Source organism: Trachurus japonicus, chromosome 14, assembly GCF_045865225.1.
Source record: "Trachurus japonicus isolate A0001 chromosome 14, Traja_1.0".
Lineage (NCBI taxonomy): Eukaryota > Metazoa > Chordata > Actinopteri > Carangiformes > Carangidae > Trachurus > Trachurus japonicus.
Window position 1 is genome coordinate 697528 of NC_140920.1, and position 22115 is coordinate 719642.

Below are 22115 nucleotides of genomic sequence, written 5' to 3' on the forward strand. Positions count from 1 at the left end.
GGGTCTGTCCTCTTCCCAGTTTGTCCAAATATGACGAAACTTCTCCCAGCCCTTAGTCCACATGAGGGGGAGGAGATAATGAGTGAGAAATTTCAATTTTGAGTGAACTATCCCTTTAAATATACTGTATATAAACTGTGTCTGCAGTGTTTCCTCCAGGATTTTTTTAAAGAGTGGCGGCGAGGGTCGTCTGATCAACGGGGGGGCGGGGGGTGATGGGGGTGCACGCGCGCAGGACCAGATTGTCCGAGGGGGGGGGGCTGCACGGAGATGCGGGGGCATTTCGGCGTCCACTCCTCCGCGCCCTGCAGCGATCATTTCGGCGTTTGGTCTATTTTGTGCACGAGCCGCGAGCCATCATGTCAATCTTGGCAGGAAGTCACACAAAGAAACACGAGAGAATCTGGTCAATTTTCAAAATAAAACACTGCGAATGACAAACACGTGAGGCCAATGTGTGTACGTTTGTAGCCTATTTAATAATCGAAACAGAGCGCGACAGATGAACACACACAGAGCTGAGATGCGAAGCGCTTGTCCGCCGGCCGCCACAGAGTCGTTAATTAATGGTATAACACTGGATGCGCTGGTTGATAAGTTTCGTTTTTAATGAGGAGGAAATAAAGAACTCAGCTGTGATTGAAAAGCATGAGTCGAGAGTTGTAACTGTGTAGTGGAAAGGGCTGCAAAGTAGCTACCTAATGGTAACTGGTTGTGGAAACCCTGCTTTACATTGTTTTAACATTAAAAAATTTAAATTAAAAAAAATCATCATTCTGAAGGTGTGGCGGCTTTTATTTTGCCGTGGCGGTGCGCCACGATCAATTACATGTAGCGGAAACCCTGGTCTGATCAGAGACTCTTTCTTTATATAATAATCACGTGTAAACGAGGATCTTTTGTCCTGTAGTGTAAAATGTAGCGGAGTCATGGTCAGTGTTAGAAGTGACTCAGCGTTTTCACCTCTTCCTCTTCTTCCTCATCTTCTTCTCCTCAGAGAGCGGCGTGAGGCGGAGCGCCGCCTGGAGGACCTGAAGAGGAACCGCAGCATCGCGCTGGGTCGTCAGAAAGGCTTCGAGGAGGAAATCCTCCACTACAGGTAGGTGTGTGTGTGTGTGTGTGTGTCGTAAGGGAGGAAGGACAGTACGAAGGAGGGAAAGAAGGATGGAAGGGAGGTAAGAAGGAAGTATGGAAGGAAGAAAGAAAGGCGGGAAGGAAAGAAAGATGGAAAGAGGAAGGAAGGACGGATGGCTGGGTGAAAAAATGAACTTGTTTTTAGATCATTTTCACTTGTTTCAAACTAATTTTCACTAATTTTCAATTGAAATAAGTAGAAAAATCTGCCAGTGGAAGCAAGTTTTTTGTGCTTGTAATAAGAAAGAAAAACTTGCTCCACTATCAGATTTTTCTACTTATTTCAAGTGAAAATCTGCTTGAAAGAAGTAAAAAGTGTCTAAAAACAAGCTGCTTTTTAATGTGATGAGTCTTATTTTACGTAGAATGAGATTTGTCTTGACTAGAAATAAGACAAATATTCTTGGTGAGATATTTGACTTTTTGCAGTGTGGAGCAAATAATCAGAAAGTGAGGAGGAGCATTACAACTGCATGTGTTCACGTGTCTCCTGCCTTTCAAAATAAGTTATTTTTCAAAATAAAAGACATGTCCAACATCAGATGTGCATTAAATATTATTTACTTTTCTGACCAGCTGTCCGCGACCCATCCAGAACGGGTCTAGACCCACTTTTGGGTCCCGACCCAAAAGTGTGTGTGTGTGTGTGTGTGTGTGTGTGTGTGTGTTAGGGTTGTATATCTCCACCACTGAGGCCGATTCGATACGCATCTCGATACGATGCGATACGATTCACTCCTGTTGCGATTCAAAAATGATTTGATAACGATATGACTTAATTACAAAGAGATTCGGTTCGATATGATGTATCAAGTTCGGTACAGTTGTGATACGAGAGTTTCTTAGCCCACATCAGGTTTCTTACCTCAATACCACTATTCTGCTTTACTCTCTGTATCAATTTGAGGGATGTATTTAATATTCGGTTAATTTTTATGGGGCAAACATCTCATATTTGAAAGGTACAGTAGAGAGAAAAAAATAAATGCTAGACTTATACAAATGAAATCCAGTTTACTCATCACCTATGGGCTTCTAGTCCTGTGTGGTGGTAAGTCTGTATTTTGGTCTTTTGCTATGTTTTAATAATAATAACTTTATTTATATAGCACGGCTTCCGCGGTGGTGCATTCAGGTTGCCTCGGAAAATGAAACGATCGGTGTAACCATGGAATTTACCGATGTAGACGGCTAGAAGAGATGCATCGCAAATTCAACCATGAATATTATCCGATGTGCCCTGAATCCACCGGTGCAGTCGCATCGCAAACGTTTGTATCGGACCACCGATATGAATCGGTGAATCTCCACATCCCTAGTGTGTGTGTGTGTGACTCTGACTCTGCCTCCTCTCTCTCTGTGTGTGAACCAGGAAGGAGCTGAGGGAGGATCAGTACGACAAAGCCGAGGATCGCTACAAGAACAAGATGATCATCATGAGGACGACGGAGCTCGTCATCAAAGACCTCGACCTGTACTACAAGGCCTTGGACCAGTGAGTCATACACACAGACACACACACACACACACACACACAGACACACACACAGAGACACATAGGCCTGGGATTAGAGGTTGAGTTGGTGAAACCTGCAGAAACGCAGCAATAAAAACATTTTTTTTAAACACGAAGATATTTTATTTACAGCTATAAAAACAGAGAAACAGCAAATCAGCAGCAAATAGATCTTTCTTCTATTTATTCCAATTTAGTAGTTTATCTCAATAACATATTGATAAACATAATTTATATGGATGTATATACGTAGTGTGTATACTTTTTCTTTACTTTTCTTATCTCTCGTTTATTTTGCTCACTGCAAAAAACTCAAAATCTTTCCAAGAATATTTGTCTTATTTCTAGTCAAAACTAATCTCATTCTACTTAAAATAAGACTCATCACATTAAAAAGCAGCTTGTTTTTAGACACTTTTTACTTCTTTCAAGCAGATTTTCACTTAAAATAAGTAGAAAAATCTGACAGTGGAGCAAGTTTTTCTTTCTTATTACAAACACAAAAAAACTTGCTTTCACTGGCAGATTTTTCTACTTATTTCAAGTGAAAATTAGTTTGAAACAAGTGAAAATGATCTAAAAACAAGTTCATTTTTAGGTGATGAGTCTTATTTTAAGTGGAAAGAGTTTAGTTTTGACTAGAAATGAGACATTTTGACAAGAAATAAGACAAATATTCTTGGAAAGGTTTTGAGTTTTTGCAGTGTTCAGTCTTTGTATAGATGTAAAATAGGTGACGAGTCTTATTTTCCACTTAAAATAAGACTCACCGCCGGTCGCTGCCAAATGCATTCTGGGAAACAAAGATCCTGGAAGACTGACAAGAGGGTTCACTCCTTTCATTCTGCTATGAAACAAACAGCCCAGGTGCTGAGACCGATGCAGAGTGAAGCCTTATGCACATAGCGATGTATCGAGGCCGGAAAAACTATCGAGTTCATTTTCATTTATCGTGCGATTAATTGATTTATTGTCGTCCCAGGCCTACACACACAGATACACACACACACACACACACACAGATACACACACACACACAGACAGACACACAGACACACACACACACACATCAGAGAGGTGAAAGAACAAAGGGATTCTGGGGAAGCAGCTCAGTATTTGGGTTAAATGTGACGTAGTTACAGGGAACTGAGACGACGACGTCATCCACACACACACACACACACGCTGACACAGAGTGAAACAGACATGAAACACACACACACACATATCAGATCGAAACCATGGAGACGGTGCATCACTTTCTGCTTTAGTACCAATATCTTTAAAAAAAAAAACACACACACACAAGAAGGAGTTATTATTGTTGTTGTTACAGCTGTTAGAGGTAAATGTGACCTAGTTCACACAGGAACTCACTTTACACCTACTTATTTCAAGTGAAATTTTGTTTGAAACAAGTGAAAATGATCTAAAAACAAGTTCATTTTTAGGTGATGAGTCTTATTTTAAGTGGAAAGAGATTAGTTTTAAATAGAAGTGAGACATTTTGACAAGAAATAAGACAAATATTCTTGGAAAGAATTTGAGTTTTTGCAGTGCTTTACCATGCCCTCATATTTATTATACTATATTATATTTTTGCATGTATGTTTTGCGCTACTAACTGGATACTTGAATTTCCTTTTGGGGGGAAAAACCTGTGATTGAACAAGAAGCAAGAAGAAGTTACAGACAAACTAGTGATGTTCGATACCACAAATGTCCTTTCTGATCCGATACTGAGTAAAATTCAGGCTGGTATCGGCGATACCGATCCGATACCGATACTTTGTGCAAATACACCTAATGTGCCTGATAAATCCAATAAAATAAAAAAAGTAGTGTATTTCAAGTCATAGCTTCCTAAGGATGCAAGACTTCAGACTAACGTATTTATTTTAAACTCTGAACTATATTGAGGTAGTGGCCTCGTTTAGAATATAGCTGAAAATAGTGTTTCAAACACTAAAAAAAGAACATAAGTAAAATAATAAAACCATGAATTAAATAAGAAAATGATAAACAAACATGTATTTTTTTTAATTCATTCATTTATAATATTATTCATAATTTTCCCACAGATATTACAGACTTCATCTTCACTGTTTGTGGCACTGAAATAGCTCCACACCTGAGCATCGACTCTACACAAACTGACTTTGCCGCTGCGCTTACACGTTACGCACTTACCCAGGTGGAAGAAAAAGTAGTTCCCACCAACCGCGTGTCATTTAGACAAGATCTGAATAGTTTAGTTACTTTCCACTGTGTTCCTGTTAATGATATGCATAACCACAAATGACTGAAGTATCAAAAGTATCGATATTTTCATTTGAGAATCGATTCTAGAGCATACAGACCTGGTATCGGAAGCATCGATATTTCAGTATCGATCTGCACGTCACTAAGACAAACAGTAAAAAGCTGAGCTGTGTGTGTGAGAGATGTTTGAAGTTGAGTGGTTTCTCTCTGAGGTTTGGGGGCGTTTCAGAGGAGACACAGCGTCACTTACCGTCTGCTGCAGCTCTCTGGACCCCGAGTCTGAGTCTGAGTCTGTCTTCTCTGTAAAAACACACCCACTCTGTGTTGGAAGTGTCGCTCGGGCCAGAGGTCAAAGGTCAAAGGTCACATTTATACTTTCACAACACTATGAATGTGTAAAATCAAATATAGTTAAAATATAATTACATTACTCATTGTTTACACAAAATATTTCAAGTATCTATTAATATATGACCAATTCTTAATCCCCAGGGGAAATGTTTGAAATATTCAGGTCATAAATTGTCATCTATACCAAATGTTTGCGTTTATTTTAATCGTTTTTTGTTTTGTTTTGCTTTTTTTTTTAATTAAAAATGACACGCTAACATTTAAATTCCTACTAATTCAATGTTACGTTACGGTGCATTTACCTTTATTGTTGCACACAACTGCTGATATGGTTCCAACATCATTTTTTTGTGAAAGTAACGGTATTTAGGAATCTTTACCATTAATTTATTGTGGCGTTTAATACCAAGATTAATTGTGAAAACAGGTAATTGTGACATCCCTAATTTATACTGTATAAAAACCAGTGGAGGTTAAAACTGCTTTACAATACAGACATGAAATATACAGTACACAATAGTCACACAACACTAGAATGACATAAAATACACATGAATACAGTGAATGTAACAACATAATAAAGTAAAAAGAGAAAGGAAGGTATATGTATACATGTGCACTCACACAGATTAATACTGACAACACTTAAAAAAAATAAATGAAATGAAAGAACAAACTGTATCTGTAAACTTTCAGTCGGATGCAAAATTAGATGAAATTCCACTATATAAATCATATAATTAATACAATACTATGACTATTCCTATTTAATTCATCAAAATCTTTCCAAGAATATTTGTCTTATTTCTTGTCAAAATGTCTCATTTCTAGTCAAAACTAAACTATTTTCACTCAAAATAAGACTCATCACCTAAAAATGAACTTGTTTTTAGATAATTTTCACTTGTTTCAAACTAATTTTCACTTGAAATAAGTAGAAAAATCTGCCAGTGAAAGCAAGTTTTTTGTGTTTGTAATAAGAAAGAAAAACTTGCTCCACTATCAGATTTTTCTACTTATTTCAAGTGAAAATCTGCTTGAAAGAAGTAAAAAAGTGTCTAAAAACAAGCTGCTTTTTTATGTGATTTTACGTATAATGAGATTTGTTTTTACTAGAAATGACACCTTTAAAAACCTGCGGGTAAGTTAATCAGTAATCGTTTTCTCCCCCGGGATGACGACGGAGGTTGGCCGGCTGATGAGCTCTCTGGACGGGTGGTGTCTCTGTGACGACACGTTGATCTGCTCCACAGGTGGAGCTTCACTTCTCCCAAAAACATCGGAGCAAACGTCTAAACAGCCTCATTTGGATAAACCGACCGCACATTGGGGATCTAAACAGCTACTTTCTCAATGAAAAAATATTAAAACTTAACAAAGTGACGTAATAACAGCGCTACAGTGAGAAATAAAACAGCTGCCGGTTGCCGCAAGATGCATTCTGGGAAACTTGTCATAGCCCTCGGTTTGTAGTGTGCCCCTGAAAAATCTCCGTTTCGAGGTCCCAGATAGCCAGACCACTTCCCCCTAACCCTCGTCTGAACCAGAATCGGGACACCCCTACCACTTCACGTGAACGCACAAAACGAAGGGTTAGGGCCAAGGGCTAAGGGGAGAATTGGAATTCACCTTTTGAGTTTTTGCAGTGTAACACACTTGATTTGGATGGATTTTTTGTTTTTTTTGCAATCCCAAATGACATTTTGACTAGAAATAAGACAAACATTCTTGGTAAGATGTTGAGTTTTTGCAGTGCAGAGACAGATATGACCTGGTTTTCTAGAGCCAGTCAGAAGGCGACCACAACACAACGCAACTCAACTCAACTCAACTCCACACAACGCGACACAGCGCGGCCTGTGATCCAGAACTGGAGCTTCAACCAGGTCAAAAGGCTGTGATTAGCTGTGATTACAGCAGCGAGTCATGTCTGTTTCCTCTGTGAAGATGAAAGATGAAAAAGTCTTCACTTCCTGTCAAGATGGCGACAGAGGTCACAGAGGCCGACGCTTTACTGTCCACAACAGGGAACAGCTTTAAAACAAAGAATCCTATTCACAATATTAAAGACAAACAACAGAAGCCCTCCTCACTCTACTTTAAAGGGATAGTTCAACATTTAGTCAAACTGGCCCATTGCCATAATCTCTATAGTCATAGCACACTGCAAAAATTCAAAATCTTACTAAGAGTATTTGTCTTATTTCTCATCAAAATGTCATTTCTAGTCAAAACAAATCTAATTATACGTAAAATAAGACTCATCACATTAAAAAGCAGCTTGTTTTTAGACACGTTTCACTTCTTTCAAGCAGATTTTCACTTGAAATAAGTAGAAAAATCTGACAGTGGAGCAAGTTTTTCTTTCTTATTACAAACACAAAAAACTTGCTTTCACTGGCAGATTTTTCTACTTATTTCAAGTGAAAATTAGTTTGAAACAAGTGAAAATTATCTAAAAACAAGTTAATTTTTAGGTGATGAGTCTTATTTTAAGTGAAAAGAGATTAGTTTTGACTAGAAATGAGACATTTTGACAAGAAATACGACAAATATTCTTGGAAAGATTTTGAGTTTTTGCAGTGTATAATAGTAATAATAATAATGTTATAAAGTTAAGATCAGAATTACAAAATATGCAATAAAATCAAAAGTTGTTATACAGATGGAATCAAAAACAATAATGTATTTGACAGCGGGTAAAAGTAGAGATATTACCAGTATTGATATGAGTTCATGCAGTTAAATATATATACACAATACAAATCAGTGTGTTGATGGTGACAGATACAGGCCGCCTGGTTGGCTCGGTATTATTCAGAGGCATTAAAGGGATAGTAGCATTTTTTTTATAATATAATATAATTTTTTCCAGGAAAAACACAGTTTTTATTTGGACCTAACCCTATATTATAGCGAACAATGAACTGTGTATTTATTTTCAGGTAAAACCTCTTTTAGGCCGTGAAAATAGGCTGTTTCTTTGGGTCTGTTCACAACACTGTATGTTGTAAATCTCTGGGCAGGGCTATTATGGGCTGGCGTTGCTAACGGGAGGAGTGCAGAGAGTCTTCTACTGCAATTAAAGTACTTAGGGGCTATTTGGAGATCATACAACCCCACTTTTAAAAAAATGCTACTATCCCTTTAACGCCTCTGAATAATACCGAGCCAACCAGGCGGCCTGTATCTGTCACCATCAACACACTGATTTGTATTGTGTATATATATTTAACTGCATGTACTCATATCAATACTGGTAATATCTCTATCTTTACCCGCTGTCAAATACATTATATGTATTGTTTTTGATTCCATCTGTATAACAACTTTTGATTTTATTGCATATTTTGTAATTCTGATCTTAACTTTGTAACATCATTATTACTTATTACTATTATACACTGCAAAAACTCAAAATCTTTCCAAGAATATTTGTCTTATTTCTTGTCAAAATGTCTCATTTCTAGTCAAAACTAATCTTTTTTCACTTAAAATAAGACTCATCACCTAAAAATGAACTTGTTTTTAGATCATTTTCACTTGTTTCAAACTCATTTTCACTTGAAATAAGTAGAAAAATCTGCCAGTGAAATTAATTTTAATGAGAAATAAGACAAATATTCTTGGTAAGATTTTGAGTTTTTGCAGTGTACCAATACAAATGTGTTGAGTTAAGTCTGATATAGGCCATCAGACGCAGCCGACTGCTGCTCTGAGGTGAGAAATCAATCCATGGAGCGGAGGAAAACGTTATTTATCATCTGCAGCTCTGGAAAAAACAAAGAGACCACTTCAAAATGATCAGTTTCTCTAGTTTTGCTATTAAAATCTTATGTGTTTGAGTAAAATGAACACTTTTGTTTCATTCTATAAACTACTGACAACATTTCTACCAAATTATCAAATAAGAATTTTGTCGATTTAAGATTTAAAATGTCAAAAAAAGATGCAAAGAAACAAGTTCATATTCATTTTTAAACAACACAACACTGATTTTTTTTTTAAACTTAGGAAGAGTTCAGAAATCAACATCAGTTATCTCAGTTGTTTTAGAGGGAAATTCATGCAAAACCACTGATGCACGTTGCCTTCAGGGACAGTTTTTCATCAACAGTCTCTGTATTTCCCTCTACAACAACTCTGTGTGGTAACGTTGTGTTATTATCTCATAGCGTGGTGAATGTGCAGCTCACAACTTGTCCACCAGAGCGTTGTGGAGTTGTTGGATTGTGTATTTGATGAGTTTGATGAGGGAAACCAAGAAATCCCATAATGAGCCTCCGTAGCGTAGCTCTGAGCAGCTCACGGCTCTGCTCCGCCGTTCTAAAAACAGCTTGCACCGACAATTAAAGGTAACGAACCTACTGCACTGCAAAAACTCAAAGTCTTGTCAAAATGTCTCAATTTTAGTCAAAACTAATCTCTTTCCACTTAAAATAAGACTCATCACCTAAAAATTAACTTGTTTTTAGATCATTTTCACTTGTTTCAAACTAATTTTCACTTGAAATAAGTAGAAAAATCTGCCAGTGAAAGCAAGTTTTTTGTGCTTGTAATAAGAAAGAAAAACTTGCTCCACTATCAGATTTTTCTACTTATTTCAAGTGGGAAATTTGCTTGAAAAAAGTAAAAAGTGACAAAGGGCAGCCCTGCCGGAGTCCAACAGGCGGATCGGTGCAGCGGCCGCAGTAATGCGGTCATTGTATCGGTCCGTCGTGGTGAAGAAGGAGCTGAGCCGAAAGGCAAAGCTCTCGATTTACCGGTCGATCTACGTTCCCACCCTCACCTATGGTCATGAACTCTGGGTCATGACCGAAAGAACTGGATCCCGGATACAAGCGGCCGAAATGAGTTTCCTCCGCAGGGTGGCGGGGCGCTCCCTTAGAGATAGGGTGAGGAGCTCTGTCACCCGGGAGGAGCTCGGAGTAGAGCCGCTGCTCCTCCACATCGAGAGGAGCCAGCTGAGGTGGCTCGGGCACCTGTATAGGATGCCCCCTGGACGCCTCCCTCGTGAGGTGTTCCGGGCATGTCCCACCGGGAGGAGACCAGAGGAAGACCCAGGACACGCTGGAGTGACTACGTCACTCGGCTGGCCTGGGAACGCCTTGGGGTCCCCCCGGAAGAGCTGGAGGAAGTGTCCGGGGAGAGGGAAGTCTGGGGTTCCCTGCTCCGACTGCTGCCCCCGCGACCCGACTCCGGATCAAGCGGATGAAAATGGATAGATGGATGGATGGAAGTAAAAAGTGTCTGAAAACAAGCTACTTTTTAAATGTGATGAGTCTTATTTTAAGTATAATGAGATTTATTTTTACTAGAAACAACATTTTTCAGTTATCTCAGTTGTTTTAGAGGTAAATTCATGCAAAACCGCTGATCATTTTCACTTGTTTCAAACTAATTTTCACTTGAAATAAGTAGAAAAATCTGCCAGTGAAAGCAGTGGAGTGCAGAGAGTCTTCTACTGCAATTAAAGTATTTAGGGGCTATTTGGAGATCATACAACCCCACTTTAAAAAAAAAGATACTATCCCTTTAAGGTGTCGGCCGCTCGTTTCCGGCACAGACAAGGATTTGTGGTGAATTAGCACGTTGCTGCCGGTCGGTCGGTCGGTGGGTCGGTCGACGTGTTTCCTGCGTGTAGGTGGACGACACGTCAGTAATAATGAATAACTCTGACTCTTGGTTTATCTGCCGTCATCACAACACAACAGAAAGCTGCAGGCTGCAGGAAACAAGCTGCTGACTAATCGATGATGAGGGAGATAATTGACAACAGGGGGGGAGAACCAGCTGGGTTTTCCCCCGGTCGTTAGGTTAGTCACAGCTTAAAGGGATAGTTCACTCATTATCTACCTCTATCTCCCCCTCATGTGGACTATTAAGGGCTGGGAGAAGTTTCAGAGTCCTCCGTGGCTTCTCTGAGTTACAGGGGGTCTCGGCGTAGCAGTGCATGTCCATATGACGGTTGCAAATGGACACCAACTGTCTTCGTAACAAAAAGACACACCAAAAAAACATCCAAATACCTCCATGCTGCTCGTATGTAATGTCCGTCTTGTATTGAAGCCCCGACATGTGTCAAATTTGACGAACCAGGAAGAGGAGCTTCGAGAAGCTTCCTCTACAAAACAAGCTTCAAATATAGACTTATTTAATTTTTTTCGGGACAATTTTGCATTTCAGGGCTTCAATACAAGACGGACATTACATACGAGCAGCATGGAGGTATTTGGATGTTTTTTGGTGTGTCTTTTTGTAGGGGTGGGAGAAAAAATCGATTGACATAAATATCTCATAGATATCTTTTTTGACGATTTTTAAATCAATTTTTTTTTTTTCAAAAACTTTTTTTGACTAGAAATGACATTTTGACTAGAAATAAGACAAATATTCTTGCTAAGATACTTGAGTTTTTGAAGTGTAATGCTGCATTAGCATCAAAACAAAGAAGGCTAAATAAAAAACTATAATACATACGTAGTCTAAGAAAAAAAAAGGAAAAGTTAGGGGGAGGGGCCCACTTTAGTATTCTTTAAGGGGGCCCAGAATTCATAGCAACGGCCCTGAATTTCACGGTGCGTGGAGGCTCATAAATGTAGTGTGAAAACACTTCGCTTTTCCAAAACTGCTCGTTGTCCCTTTAATGGTCCCATGAAAAACATTGAAAACCGGACATTTTCATCAATTTATAAAACCCGCCCGGACGCCCCGGACAGGACGTAAACAGTGGACACGTCCGGGTAAAACAGGACGTTTTCTCACCCCAGATTAAAGGCAGAGAAAAGTTTCTTTAATTATATTCTCTGCTCCGAGCTTCTGCAGCGTGAAGATGAGCTTCCCTTCTCGCTAACACTTTACTTGAATCTGGGATTGCAAAAAAACTAAAAATCCATCCAAATCAAGTGTGTTACTAATCAATGACATGTCCAAGACTGGTATATTTTTTGTCATAGGACCCTATATACACTGGCATTTAAGGGGTTAAAAGTCTGAAATTAATTGAATATTTGGTATGGATCATCAGAGAAGGAAAAAGGAAAAAAATCTTTACATATACTATTTTTATGGCGTTTTTTCCATGGACACTTTCGTCCCTAGGCTCAAACGTTAAGGAAAGATTCTTTAAAAGTCCATAATAATAAGAAGCAGGTAAGTTATGTCACTTTTGATGCAAAGTTGACATTGTTTGAGATGTTTTTGTTATGAGAACTTGACATCATTTATTTAAAGTTTGTCCATTAGGTCTGCTATGACAGTTTAAATTGTCTTTATGTCAAGTTGTCAGAACAAAAACATCTCAAACAATGTCAACTTTGCATCAAAAGTGACATAACTTACTGAATGACACTTAACCACAGCTGTCAGAAGTATTCATTGATGTTTATGACAGCTGTTATGTCAATCTGATGAATACCTATTACAGTAAAGTGTTACCCACTTGTCTTTGCACTTTCAATCTGACAAAACAGAGCATTTTAATTTGATCTCTGATTTTTATTCACAATAAAATACAAAACGATTCTCTTCTTTTTAACATCTATCTCACATAATCAAGCCTTAGTTTGCAGGTTATGCAATAAAGAATCAGCAAATAAGTTTTTCTGAGACAACAACCACAACCCCGACTGAACTCTAAGAGTGACTTATTATCACCGAGTGGCAGGTTTTGTTTTTCAGAAACGCGACCACATAACTATCACTGGCATCGCTGCACTGTGGCACCGCTGCTGCGTTTGCACTGCCGATAAAAATATGCACATCATTGAAAAGTTATCAGCAGGCCAGGTCTGCATAGCATGACAGTGTTCTTCTCCTCTGGAGGGGTCAGACCAGTTAATCAAGATGAGACGCTGCTGCTGCTTATTATTATTATTATGGACTTTTAAAGAATCTTTCCTTAACGTTTGAGCCTAGGGACGAAAGTGTCCATGGAAAAAACGCCCTAAAAATAGTATATGTAAAGATTTTTTTCCTTTTTTTTTGCATAGATCTTCTATTCTACTTCTCCTCTGATGATCCATACCAAATATTCAATTAATTTCAGACTTTTAACCCCTTAAATGCCAGTGTGTGTATATAGGGTCCTATGACAAAAAATATACCAGTCTTCTTGAGCATGTCATTGATTAGTAACACACTTGATTTGGATGGATTTTTAGTTTTTTTGCAATCCCAGATTCAGACTCAGACTATATATATATAGTAAATACCATAGATACTAAGATAAAAACTACAACAAAATACACAGCACAACAGCAACATTAGCAGCTATTCCAAACTTTACGCACACTGTAAAATGTCCACGGAAAAAACGCCCTAAAAATAGTACACTTGAATATTTTCTTCCAGTTTTTTTTTGCATATATCTTCTATTCTACTTCTCCTCTGATGATCTATACCAAATATTCAATTGATTTCAGACTTTTAACCCCTTAAATGCCAGTATATAGGGGTCCTATGACAAAAAATGGCTAAAAAAAAGGGGGATATTTTCACTATACTGAATGCAAACTGGATTTGTTGAGGGGGGGTTATACCAGTCTTGGGCATGTCATTGATTTGGGTGAATTTTTAGTTTTTTGGTCACATCAGATTAAAAGAAAAGCTGCAGGGAAAAAAATCAAGTATTGAAAAATGAAAATGGACATCAGGAGGGTTAAATAAGTATTATTATTAATTATTTTATCCTTTTTATCATTCTCACAGAGGAAGCAGGAATCTAGAAGCTTTCTGATTGGAGGTTAGAGAGCAGCAGCAGCAGCTCGTCGTCGTCGTTGTGTGATAGCATCTGAGCATGAACTTATCGTTTACCCCTGCTTGTGGGTAAAGCATCCAGTAATTGCTCCGTTATCAAGATGTGTGAGCGCGAGGCCGAAGCAGCAGAACGAGAACGAGCCGGCAGCGAGCGAGAAACATCCAGGTCACAGTCTGAACCATGGATGTATTATATTATCTTGTTGTCTTCATCTTATTGTCTTATAATATGTATATATATATAAACATATATATCTATATCAGGGGTTCTCAACTAGTCTCACTCTGGGCTCCACATCTTCCCATGGTCATTAAGTCGCGACCCACTTTTATAGAATTCAAACCAAGATTTTTTTTTTTAAAGCCTTTAAAAACTAATTTAGCTCTTTATTGAGCAAAGTGCATTTCAGAGCACATGGATGAAACTGAGGAGTTACCATGACAACTGCATGTATGGAAGTGACTAAAGAAAATATCAAACTGCACAAAATGGAGACCAACAAAACGATATATTTGACTTCTAATGCATCTCTGCATTCAGAGCATGTTCACTAAAGTGAATAAATATCAAATTGCACAAAATAAAGACCCACAAAACAAAACAAAACAAGACTCACTGCATCAGGCCACATTAATAAGAAACTGATATCTTTGCATTCAGAGCAAATGGAGCAAATAATCAGAAAGTGAGGAGGAGCATTACAACTGCATGTGTTCACGTGTCTCGTGTGCCTTTCAATATAAGTTATTTTTCAAAATAAAAGACATGTCCAACATCAGATGAGCATTAAATATTAGTTACTTTTTTGACCAGCTGTCCGCGACCCATCCAGAACGGGTCTAGACCCACTTTTGGGCCCCGACCCACCAGTTGACAGGGTTCCTACAGCTTAAGCCAAGTTAAATTTAAGACTTTTTAAGACTTTTTTAAAGCCACTTGAAATGAAATTTAAGACCGACTTCACAATAAACACAAATGCAAAAAAAAAAAAAAAAACGTCACCACATCTATGACATAGGGTTAGGGACAATTTTACCCACTTTCCTATGTGATCCAAGGTAAAGTGACTGCTACATGAATGATTGGGGGGGGGGGGGGGCTGTGAGTGAGTGAGTGACATCATTTAACAGCTGTGTAGTTGTGGAGAGGAGATGATAAACTAAAAAGGACACGTTTGCTCGTCGGTACCGTTTGTTTCCATCCAAAGTGATTCAAATAACTGGGAAATGATGCGCATTAAAAGAAATTTGAGTTCTGTGTGTTTCCATTAAAAGTAACGGACTTTGGTGAAAACTACAAACTCGCGCAAGTTTTCCGCAGCTGTCCTTTCAAAACAGATTTGAGACTAATTACAACCATAAAATACCACTTACCAGGTATTAACATTTTTAAGACTTTTGAAAAATTGATTTAAAGCCAGGAACACACCGCCACGACGCTTCCCGACGCAGACGGCTTTGGCCGACGAGTCCGTCGCCTCTCGTCGGGAGAAAGGAAACAGTGAAACACACCGCCCCGACTGCCGACCAGAGAGACTGAGTGGCGAGGACTCCCCCATAGAAATACAGACCAGGGGCAGCTCTGCTCACTGTTCATTCAAACAAACTAATGCCACTGCCACAGTTAATTTCATCAATGAGACCAACATTAATCTCCTTAAAACAGTTTAACCAGCCGCGTGTTAACGGCGCTAAAGCCGAAATTAAAACAGTTTTTAGCAGCTTACTGCTGTGGCTCGGTTGCAGCGAATCGGCGATAGCCGATGCTAATTTCTGTTAGCCCGTCTATAGTGTTTTACATTACACGTTAGCATTAAGCTAGCGGGCTTTATATGCTTAGTTGTGAGCTGTGTGTGTTTTGAACGGTGTTTCAAACTATGTGGGTTTGATTGAACATCTTTGATGTTTAAATATATATATACACTATATTACCAAAAGTATTCGCTCACCCATTCAAATGATCAGAATCAGGTGTCCTAATCACTTGGCCGACTGTGAAATTTGGTGGAGGAGGAATTATGGTATGGGGTTGTTTTTCAGGAGCTGGGCTTGGCCCCTTAGTTCCAGTGAAAGGAACTTTGAATGCTTCAGGTTACCAAAACATTTTGGACAATTCCATGCTCCCAACCTTGTGGGAACAGTTTGGAGCGGGCCCCTTCCTCTTCCAACATGACTGTGCACCAGTGCACAAAGCAAGGTCCATAAAGACGTGGATGACAGAGTCTGGTGTGGATGAACTTGACTGGCCTGCACAGAGTCCTGACCTGAACCCGATAGAACACCTTTGGGATGAATTAGAGCGGAGACTGAGAGCCAGGCCTTCTCGACCAACATCAGTGTGTGACCTCACCAATGCGCTTTTGGAAGAATGGTCAAAAATTCCTATAAACACTCTCCTCAACCTTGTGGACAGTCTTCCCAGAAGAGTTGAAGCTGTAATAGCTGCAAAAGGTGGACCGACATCATATTGAATTCTATGAGTTAGGAATGGGATGGCACTTCAGTTCATAGAATGAGTAAAGGCAGGTGAGCGAATACTTTTGGTAATATAGTGTATATTGCCGCTTAATAAATTGCTTTACTCCTCTTTTTATTTTGTATACCATTTTTACTGTAGGACAGGCTAGGACACCGACACTACCGTCCCTCCCACACACCGCGCTGATTCGCTTAGAGCACCGCCAATCAGAATCGCCATAGCTAGCACACAGCCAATCAGAGTACCCGACGAGTCTACTCTCCCGACGGCCGACGAGTCCCGACTGAGCATGTTCAATCGGCCCCGACGAGATCCGACAAGAGCCGACAAGACCCGACGGAGAGGAACACACCAAACAGACGAGCTGCCGACGCCGTCCGACGACGCCCGACGCCCGACGGTCGGGGCGGTGTGTCCCTGGCATAAGACATTTTAATGCCAATTAAGGCCTTGTTTTATATATATAATAGATCCCTGGTCTGAACACACGGGACACGATGCGTTCAGGCTCCTTATTCAGGAGATTAATTAAACAACAACAACAAAGTGTCAGTCTCACATTCATCATCATCATCATCATCATCTCGTCTGTTTCAGTTTGTCGCTGCGACTCTGTGATGTTTGTTTGTGTGTTTTATTATGGGATGTTTCGTTTTCAAAATGAGAAGTGAGAAGTGAGAAGTGAAAAGTCAGCAGCACCAGAGTTGAAAGTGAGTTGAACGCGTCGGTTCTTTTCTTATTTCGTTTCATTTTCGGCCTAAATGAGCTGCGTGCAGGACAGTCACCGGAGTTAACCTGTTTCTGTTGTTATTATTATATATTAATTAATTATTATATATTAATTATTATATGATATTGCTGTTTGATTCAGGCCTCGGGCTCCTGGGTCACAGACTTCTGCTGCAGTGGAAACTTTGAGGAGAATTCAGACTAGTTTCTGATGTGAAGACGTGAAGTAGATCACACAGGTTTCACTTTGTCTTTGATTGTCTTTTGAAGAGTTTTTTTAATTTCAACTCGTTGTCACTGTCAGAGGCAGAAAAGATAAAGATAAAGAGAAGAGTAGATAATTCATTTAAATAAAGACAGTCGGCTACAGGACTGAAAGATGACTCAGCTGTTCCACCTCTAACCGCCTGTCACAGTTTGAGTTTAAAACCATTGTTTAACATTAACATTTATTTCATTTTCATTTCATTCATTTGTTTATTAGTAATGGGACTTTGCATATTCATGAACATACAATATGTAAATACACCAGCTCTAAAGCTCATTTCCATCTGCAGTCCCGCAGTTCACACTAAAACAACATGAGACAAGGACAAAACAAAGCACAACATGGTACAAATACCATATATCACAATATATCACAGTATATCACAGTAGCTTCAGTCAGAAGGAGCCAGGACCACATTATATAATAATAATAATAATAATTAATATAATTAGATGATCTCAGAGCTCATTGACAGTGTAACATCTATCATAACAACAATGTAAGAGTTTTACATGGAAGCGACTCGTTGGAGCTTCTCCCAAAAATCTAGATATATTCTAAAATATCTAAATATGTACAACAACAATATAGAGCAAGAGGGATGAAGTGCATAATAAAGAAGTATTACTGTCTGTAAACAGATCAAATCTGCTCTACAAAGGCAAAGTGCAGTATCTGCATTTTTTTTTTTGACCAATCCAAAGTGTAAGTTAAGGCATATTCTCTTCAGTCTGGTAGAAGTTGATATTGGTTCTGCTAAAAAATTTCCAGAGTTATTGGGCTTTTTATTTGGCTGTCCATCCAAAAAAAGCACTGTGAAACCAAGGCAACGTGCAGCATCTGCAAAGAGTAACTGTACTCCCTACATCCTATAATTTACTCTATGATTCCACTGGAGTAAAACCAATGCAAAGTGCAGTATCTGTAGCTAAAACCAATGGAAAGTGCAGTATCTGTAGCTAATACCAATGGAAAGTGCAGTATCTGTAGCTAAAACCAATGGAAAGTGCAGTATCTGTAGCTAATACCAATGGAAAGTGCAGTATCTGTAGCTAATACCAAGGCAAAGTGCAGTATCTGTAGCTAAAACCAAGGCAAAGTGCAGTATCTGTAGCTAATACCAATGGAAAGTGCAGTATCTGTAGCTAATACCAATGGAAAGTGCAGTATCTGTAGCTAATACCAAGGCAAAGTGCAGTATCTGTAGCTAAAACCAATGCAAAGTGCAGTATCTGTAGCTAATACCAAGGCAAAGTGCAGTATCTGTAGCTAATACCAATGGAAAGTGCAGTATCTGTAGCTAAAACCAAGGCAAAGTGCAGTATCTGTAGCTAAAACCAAGGCAAAGTGCGGAATCTGTAGCTAAAACCAAGGCAAAGTGCGGAATCTGTAGCTAAAACCAATGCAAAGTGCAGTATCTGTAGCTAAAACCAATGGAAAGTGCCATACCTGTAGCTAAAACCAAGGCAAAGTGCGGAATCTGTAGCTAAAACCAAGGCAAAGTGCCGTATCTGTAGCTAAAACCAAGGCAAAGTGCCGTATCTGTAGCTAATACTGAGACAAAGTGCAGTATCTGTAGCTAATACTGAGACAAAGTGCAGTATCTGTAGCTAATACTAAACCAAAGTGCAGTATCTGTAGCTAAAACCAATGGAAAGTGCAGTATCTGTAGCTAAAACCAATGGAAAGTGCCGTATCTGTAGCTAAAACCAAGGCAAAGTGCAGTATCTGTAGCTAATACCAAGATAAAGTGCGGAATCTGTAGCTAAAACCAAGGCAAAGTGCAGTATCTGTAGCTAAAACCAAGGTAAAAGTGCAGAATCTGTAGCTAAAACCAAGACAAAGTGCGGAATCTGTAGCTAAAACCAAGGCAACGTGCAGTATCTGTAGCTAAAACCAAGACAAAAGTGCGGAATCTGCCATAAAACGATCAAAATTGGTCAGAAAGACAAACTACAACACACATTTAATCCAGTCTACCTTTATCTAATCCATTCTAGACTTGGTAGTTATTCATAATTTGATGCTTAAACCAATGAAAAACACTAAAAGCTGTTTTTTTAATCAGTTTGGCATTTTTTACAGATACAGATGCACTTTGCCTTCGTAGGGGCAGAAATCTATAAAATAATAATAATAGATAAAGTCAGTATTGATCCTGTTGTGTTTATTATATAACATCTATAACATAATGAACTCCTCCCTCGTGTTTCTGCTGCTGCATCAACACTTCTGCTCTGCTGGTGGGAGGCCATGTTGGGTCAGATGGAGGGATAACAGCTGCTCTTCTTCCTCCTCCTCCTCCTCCTCTTCCTCTCGTCTCTCTCCTTATATGGGCGCTGTCGGGGTTTTTAACTCTTATCGTTCTTAGCGTCTTCAAAACCACATTACAGTTTCTCATCAATTTTTCAGAGATTGCAGGCGACAAATTGATTCTCGGTATGCAGGAAAAGCAAACAGCCGGTTTCACTGATGGGTTATGGGATAGGTTATCGCCGAGCAGGATCAATATTAGCCTAGGTGATGGTTTAGGTTTGTTTCATTTCCACGTTGCAGCTGAGTGATGATGATGATGATGGTGATGATAAACAAATCCACCTTCATGCTGGAAGTCAGTAAACTTTAACCCACATGAGGTTTTAGTCCAGTCATTTTATGAAAAAAGGTTGAACAAGCTGCAACAGAAGCAAACTCAACTGGTTTTGTATCCTCAACATGTCCTGAGTGAGGGAGAAAAAGCCCAGAAGAATCCCATTAGGGGAAAGTTTAGAAAAAGACCCAAATATAGCCCAGAATACGCCTATTCATTATTTTTCTCATGTGAATAGGGTAAAATTTTTAACCTTTAGATATCTCCATGAAAATTACTGAGTTGATTACTTACATTAAGACAAACAAAAAATGTATTACAAGTTTTATGAAATTCTTGTGTTAACATTAGCAAATTAGCATAAAAATCCATAAAAATCGGCCCACTGGCAGTTAATATCTGGTCATCGGTTTAGACAGCCATTTTGAATTTTGAAAATGTCAGAAATGGATTCAGCATCATCAATAACCCCTAAAACCACTCCAATATTGCCCAGATCAGCCAAGTCAATTTTGTTGAAATATTGCCCATATAGGCAATTATGCTAATGTATGCTAATTATGTCAATTATGCTAATTGCCCAATATATATAAGTTAGCATCCGGCAGTTTCTGAATACTGGGGACCCATACTATCTATTTCTAACATAAAACTTTGGGGTACTCAACATTTCCGGGTACTCATTGTTGGCAAGTAGACTATAATATATATATATATACAGTATATACAGTGTATATATAAAGTAGGCACAGTACAAATATAATACAAATATGTATAAAAGTTAGTAATCTACAAATATACTACAGATGAAACTAGTGCAAATTCACATTGACACACGTTTCCTTCTGGGATGTCTATGGTCTGTGTTGCAGATGGAGTGAAGCCGTCCTTCACTGTTCATAATGAGTCTCAGTCTGTTGACTAAAACCTTTAGTTTGTCTGTTTGTTTGTTTGTTTGTTTTCCCCAGAACAATCATGAAGTTCCACAGTATGAAGATGGACGAGATCAACAAGATCATCAGAGACCTGTGGCGCAGCACGTACCGAGGCCAAGGTGACGCACAATGAAAACTACTCTCACTCTGTTACTCCTAGGGTCTGTCCCAATTCTCCCCCTAGCCCTAAATATTTGCCCTAACCCTATATTTTGCACGTTCTCGTGTAGGGGTATAGGGTGTCCCATTACTCTAGGGAGCAAGGGGAAGTGTGATTTTGCCCTTAAAGTCAGCCCTCAAAATGTAGTGAGGTCCGATGCTTAAAACGAAGTGGAAGATGAAATTGACCTCTGGCTAAGCCACGCCCCCAAACACGATGAGCCAATCACAGTGCGCATAGCTAGCCCATACACTGGGACATTCTCTGCTTCCACGTCCATTGAAATGCATTGCAGTTAGTCAGTTTTCATTCGTTTTTATATGTTTTTTCTTGACATTTTAAGTGTAAAATGGTCAAACGGTGTTCATGGGGTACATGTAACTCTGACACTAGGTATCCTGAGAGGCCACGGGGGGATTTTTTTTACCTTTTCCTAAGCCACATCTCAACCAAGAGAAGTGTCTGCTCTGGATAAAGTTCTGCAGTAGACCACAACACCAACTAAACGTGGATAAACTTAACAAGGATGTCTACATCTGTTCTAAGTTAAGTCAACAACGTATTTGAGGCAACATATTGTCAGAGATGTTTAGTCTTGTGTATGCAGTGGCTCCGAGCCCAAAACAGATTTCCCTTCGGGACAATAAAGTCCAATCCGATCTAACCTAAACATCTGGATCTAACCTAAACATCTGGATCGTCAGCGTCTCTAGCTGGGTTTCCATCCAAGTCGTATCGAATTTAAAAGCGGATTTTGTGAAAATGCGCAAAAAGCAAATGCGAATTTATGACCGTTTCCATTCATTATTGTTTTGCGATTATTGGGAGAGGAGGAGTGGTGCGCCGTGAGATTACGTCATAAGAGAGCGTGAATGTATCCAACAGTTGACACTCAGCTGACACTCAACATCATGGACAATTTACGTACTTTCCG

The 22115-nt window shown here is 39.1% G+C and overlaps 1 protein-coding gene across 1 annotated transcript in view; it reads left to right on the plus strand.

Moving 5' to 3' along the window:
• Positions 1 to 22115, plus strand: part of rad50 (RAD50 homolog, double strand break repair protein) — a 77887-nt gene that overhangs the window by 41396 nt on the left and 14376 nt on the right. The window contains exons 23-25 of the mRNA XM_085796960.1: positions 998 to 1099; positions 2507 to 2629; positions 21055 to 21140. Of these exons, the coding sequence (XP_085653086.1) occupies positions 998 to 1099; positions 2507 to 2629; positions 21055 to 21140 (311 nt within the window). The remainder of the gene's footprint in view (positions 1 to 997; positions 1100 to 2506; positions 2630 to 21054; positions 21141 to 22115) is intronic.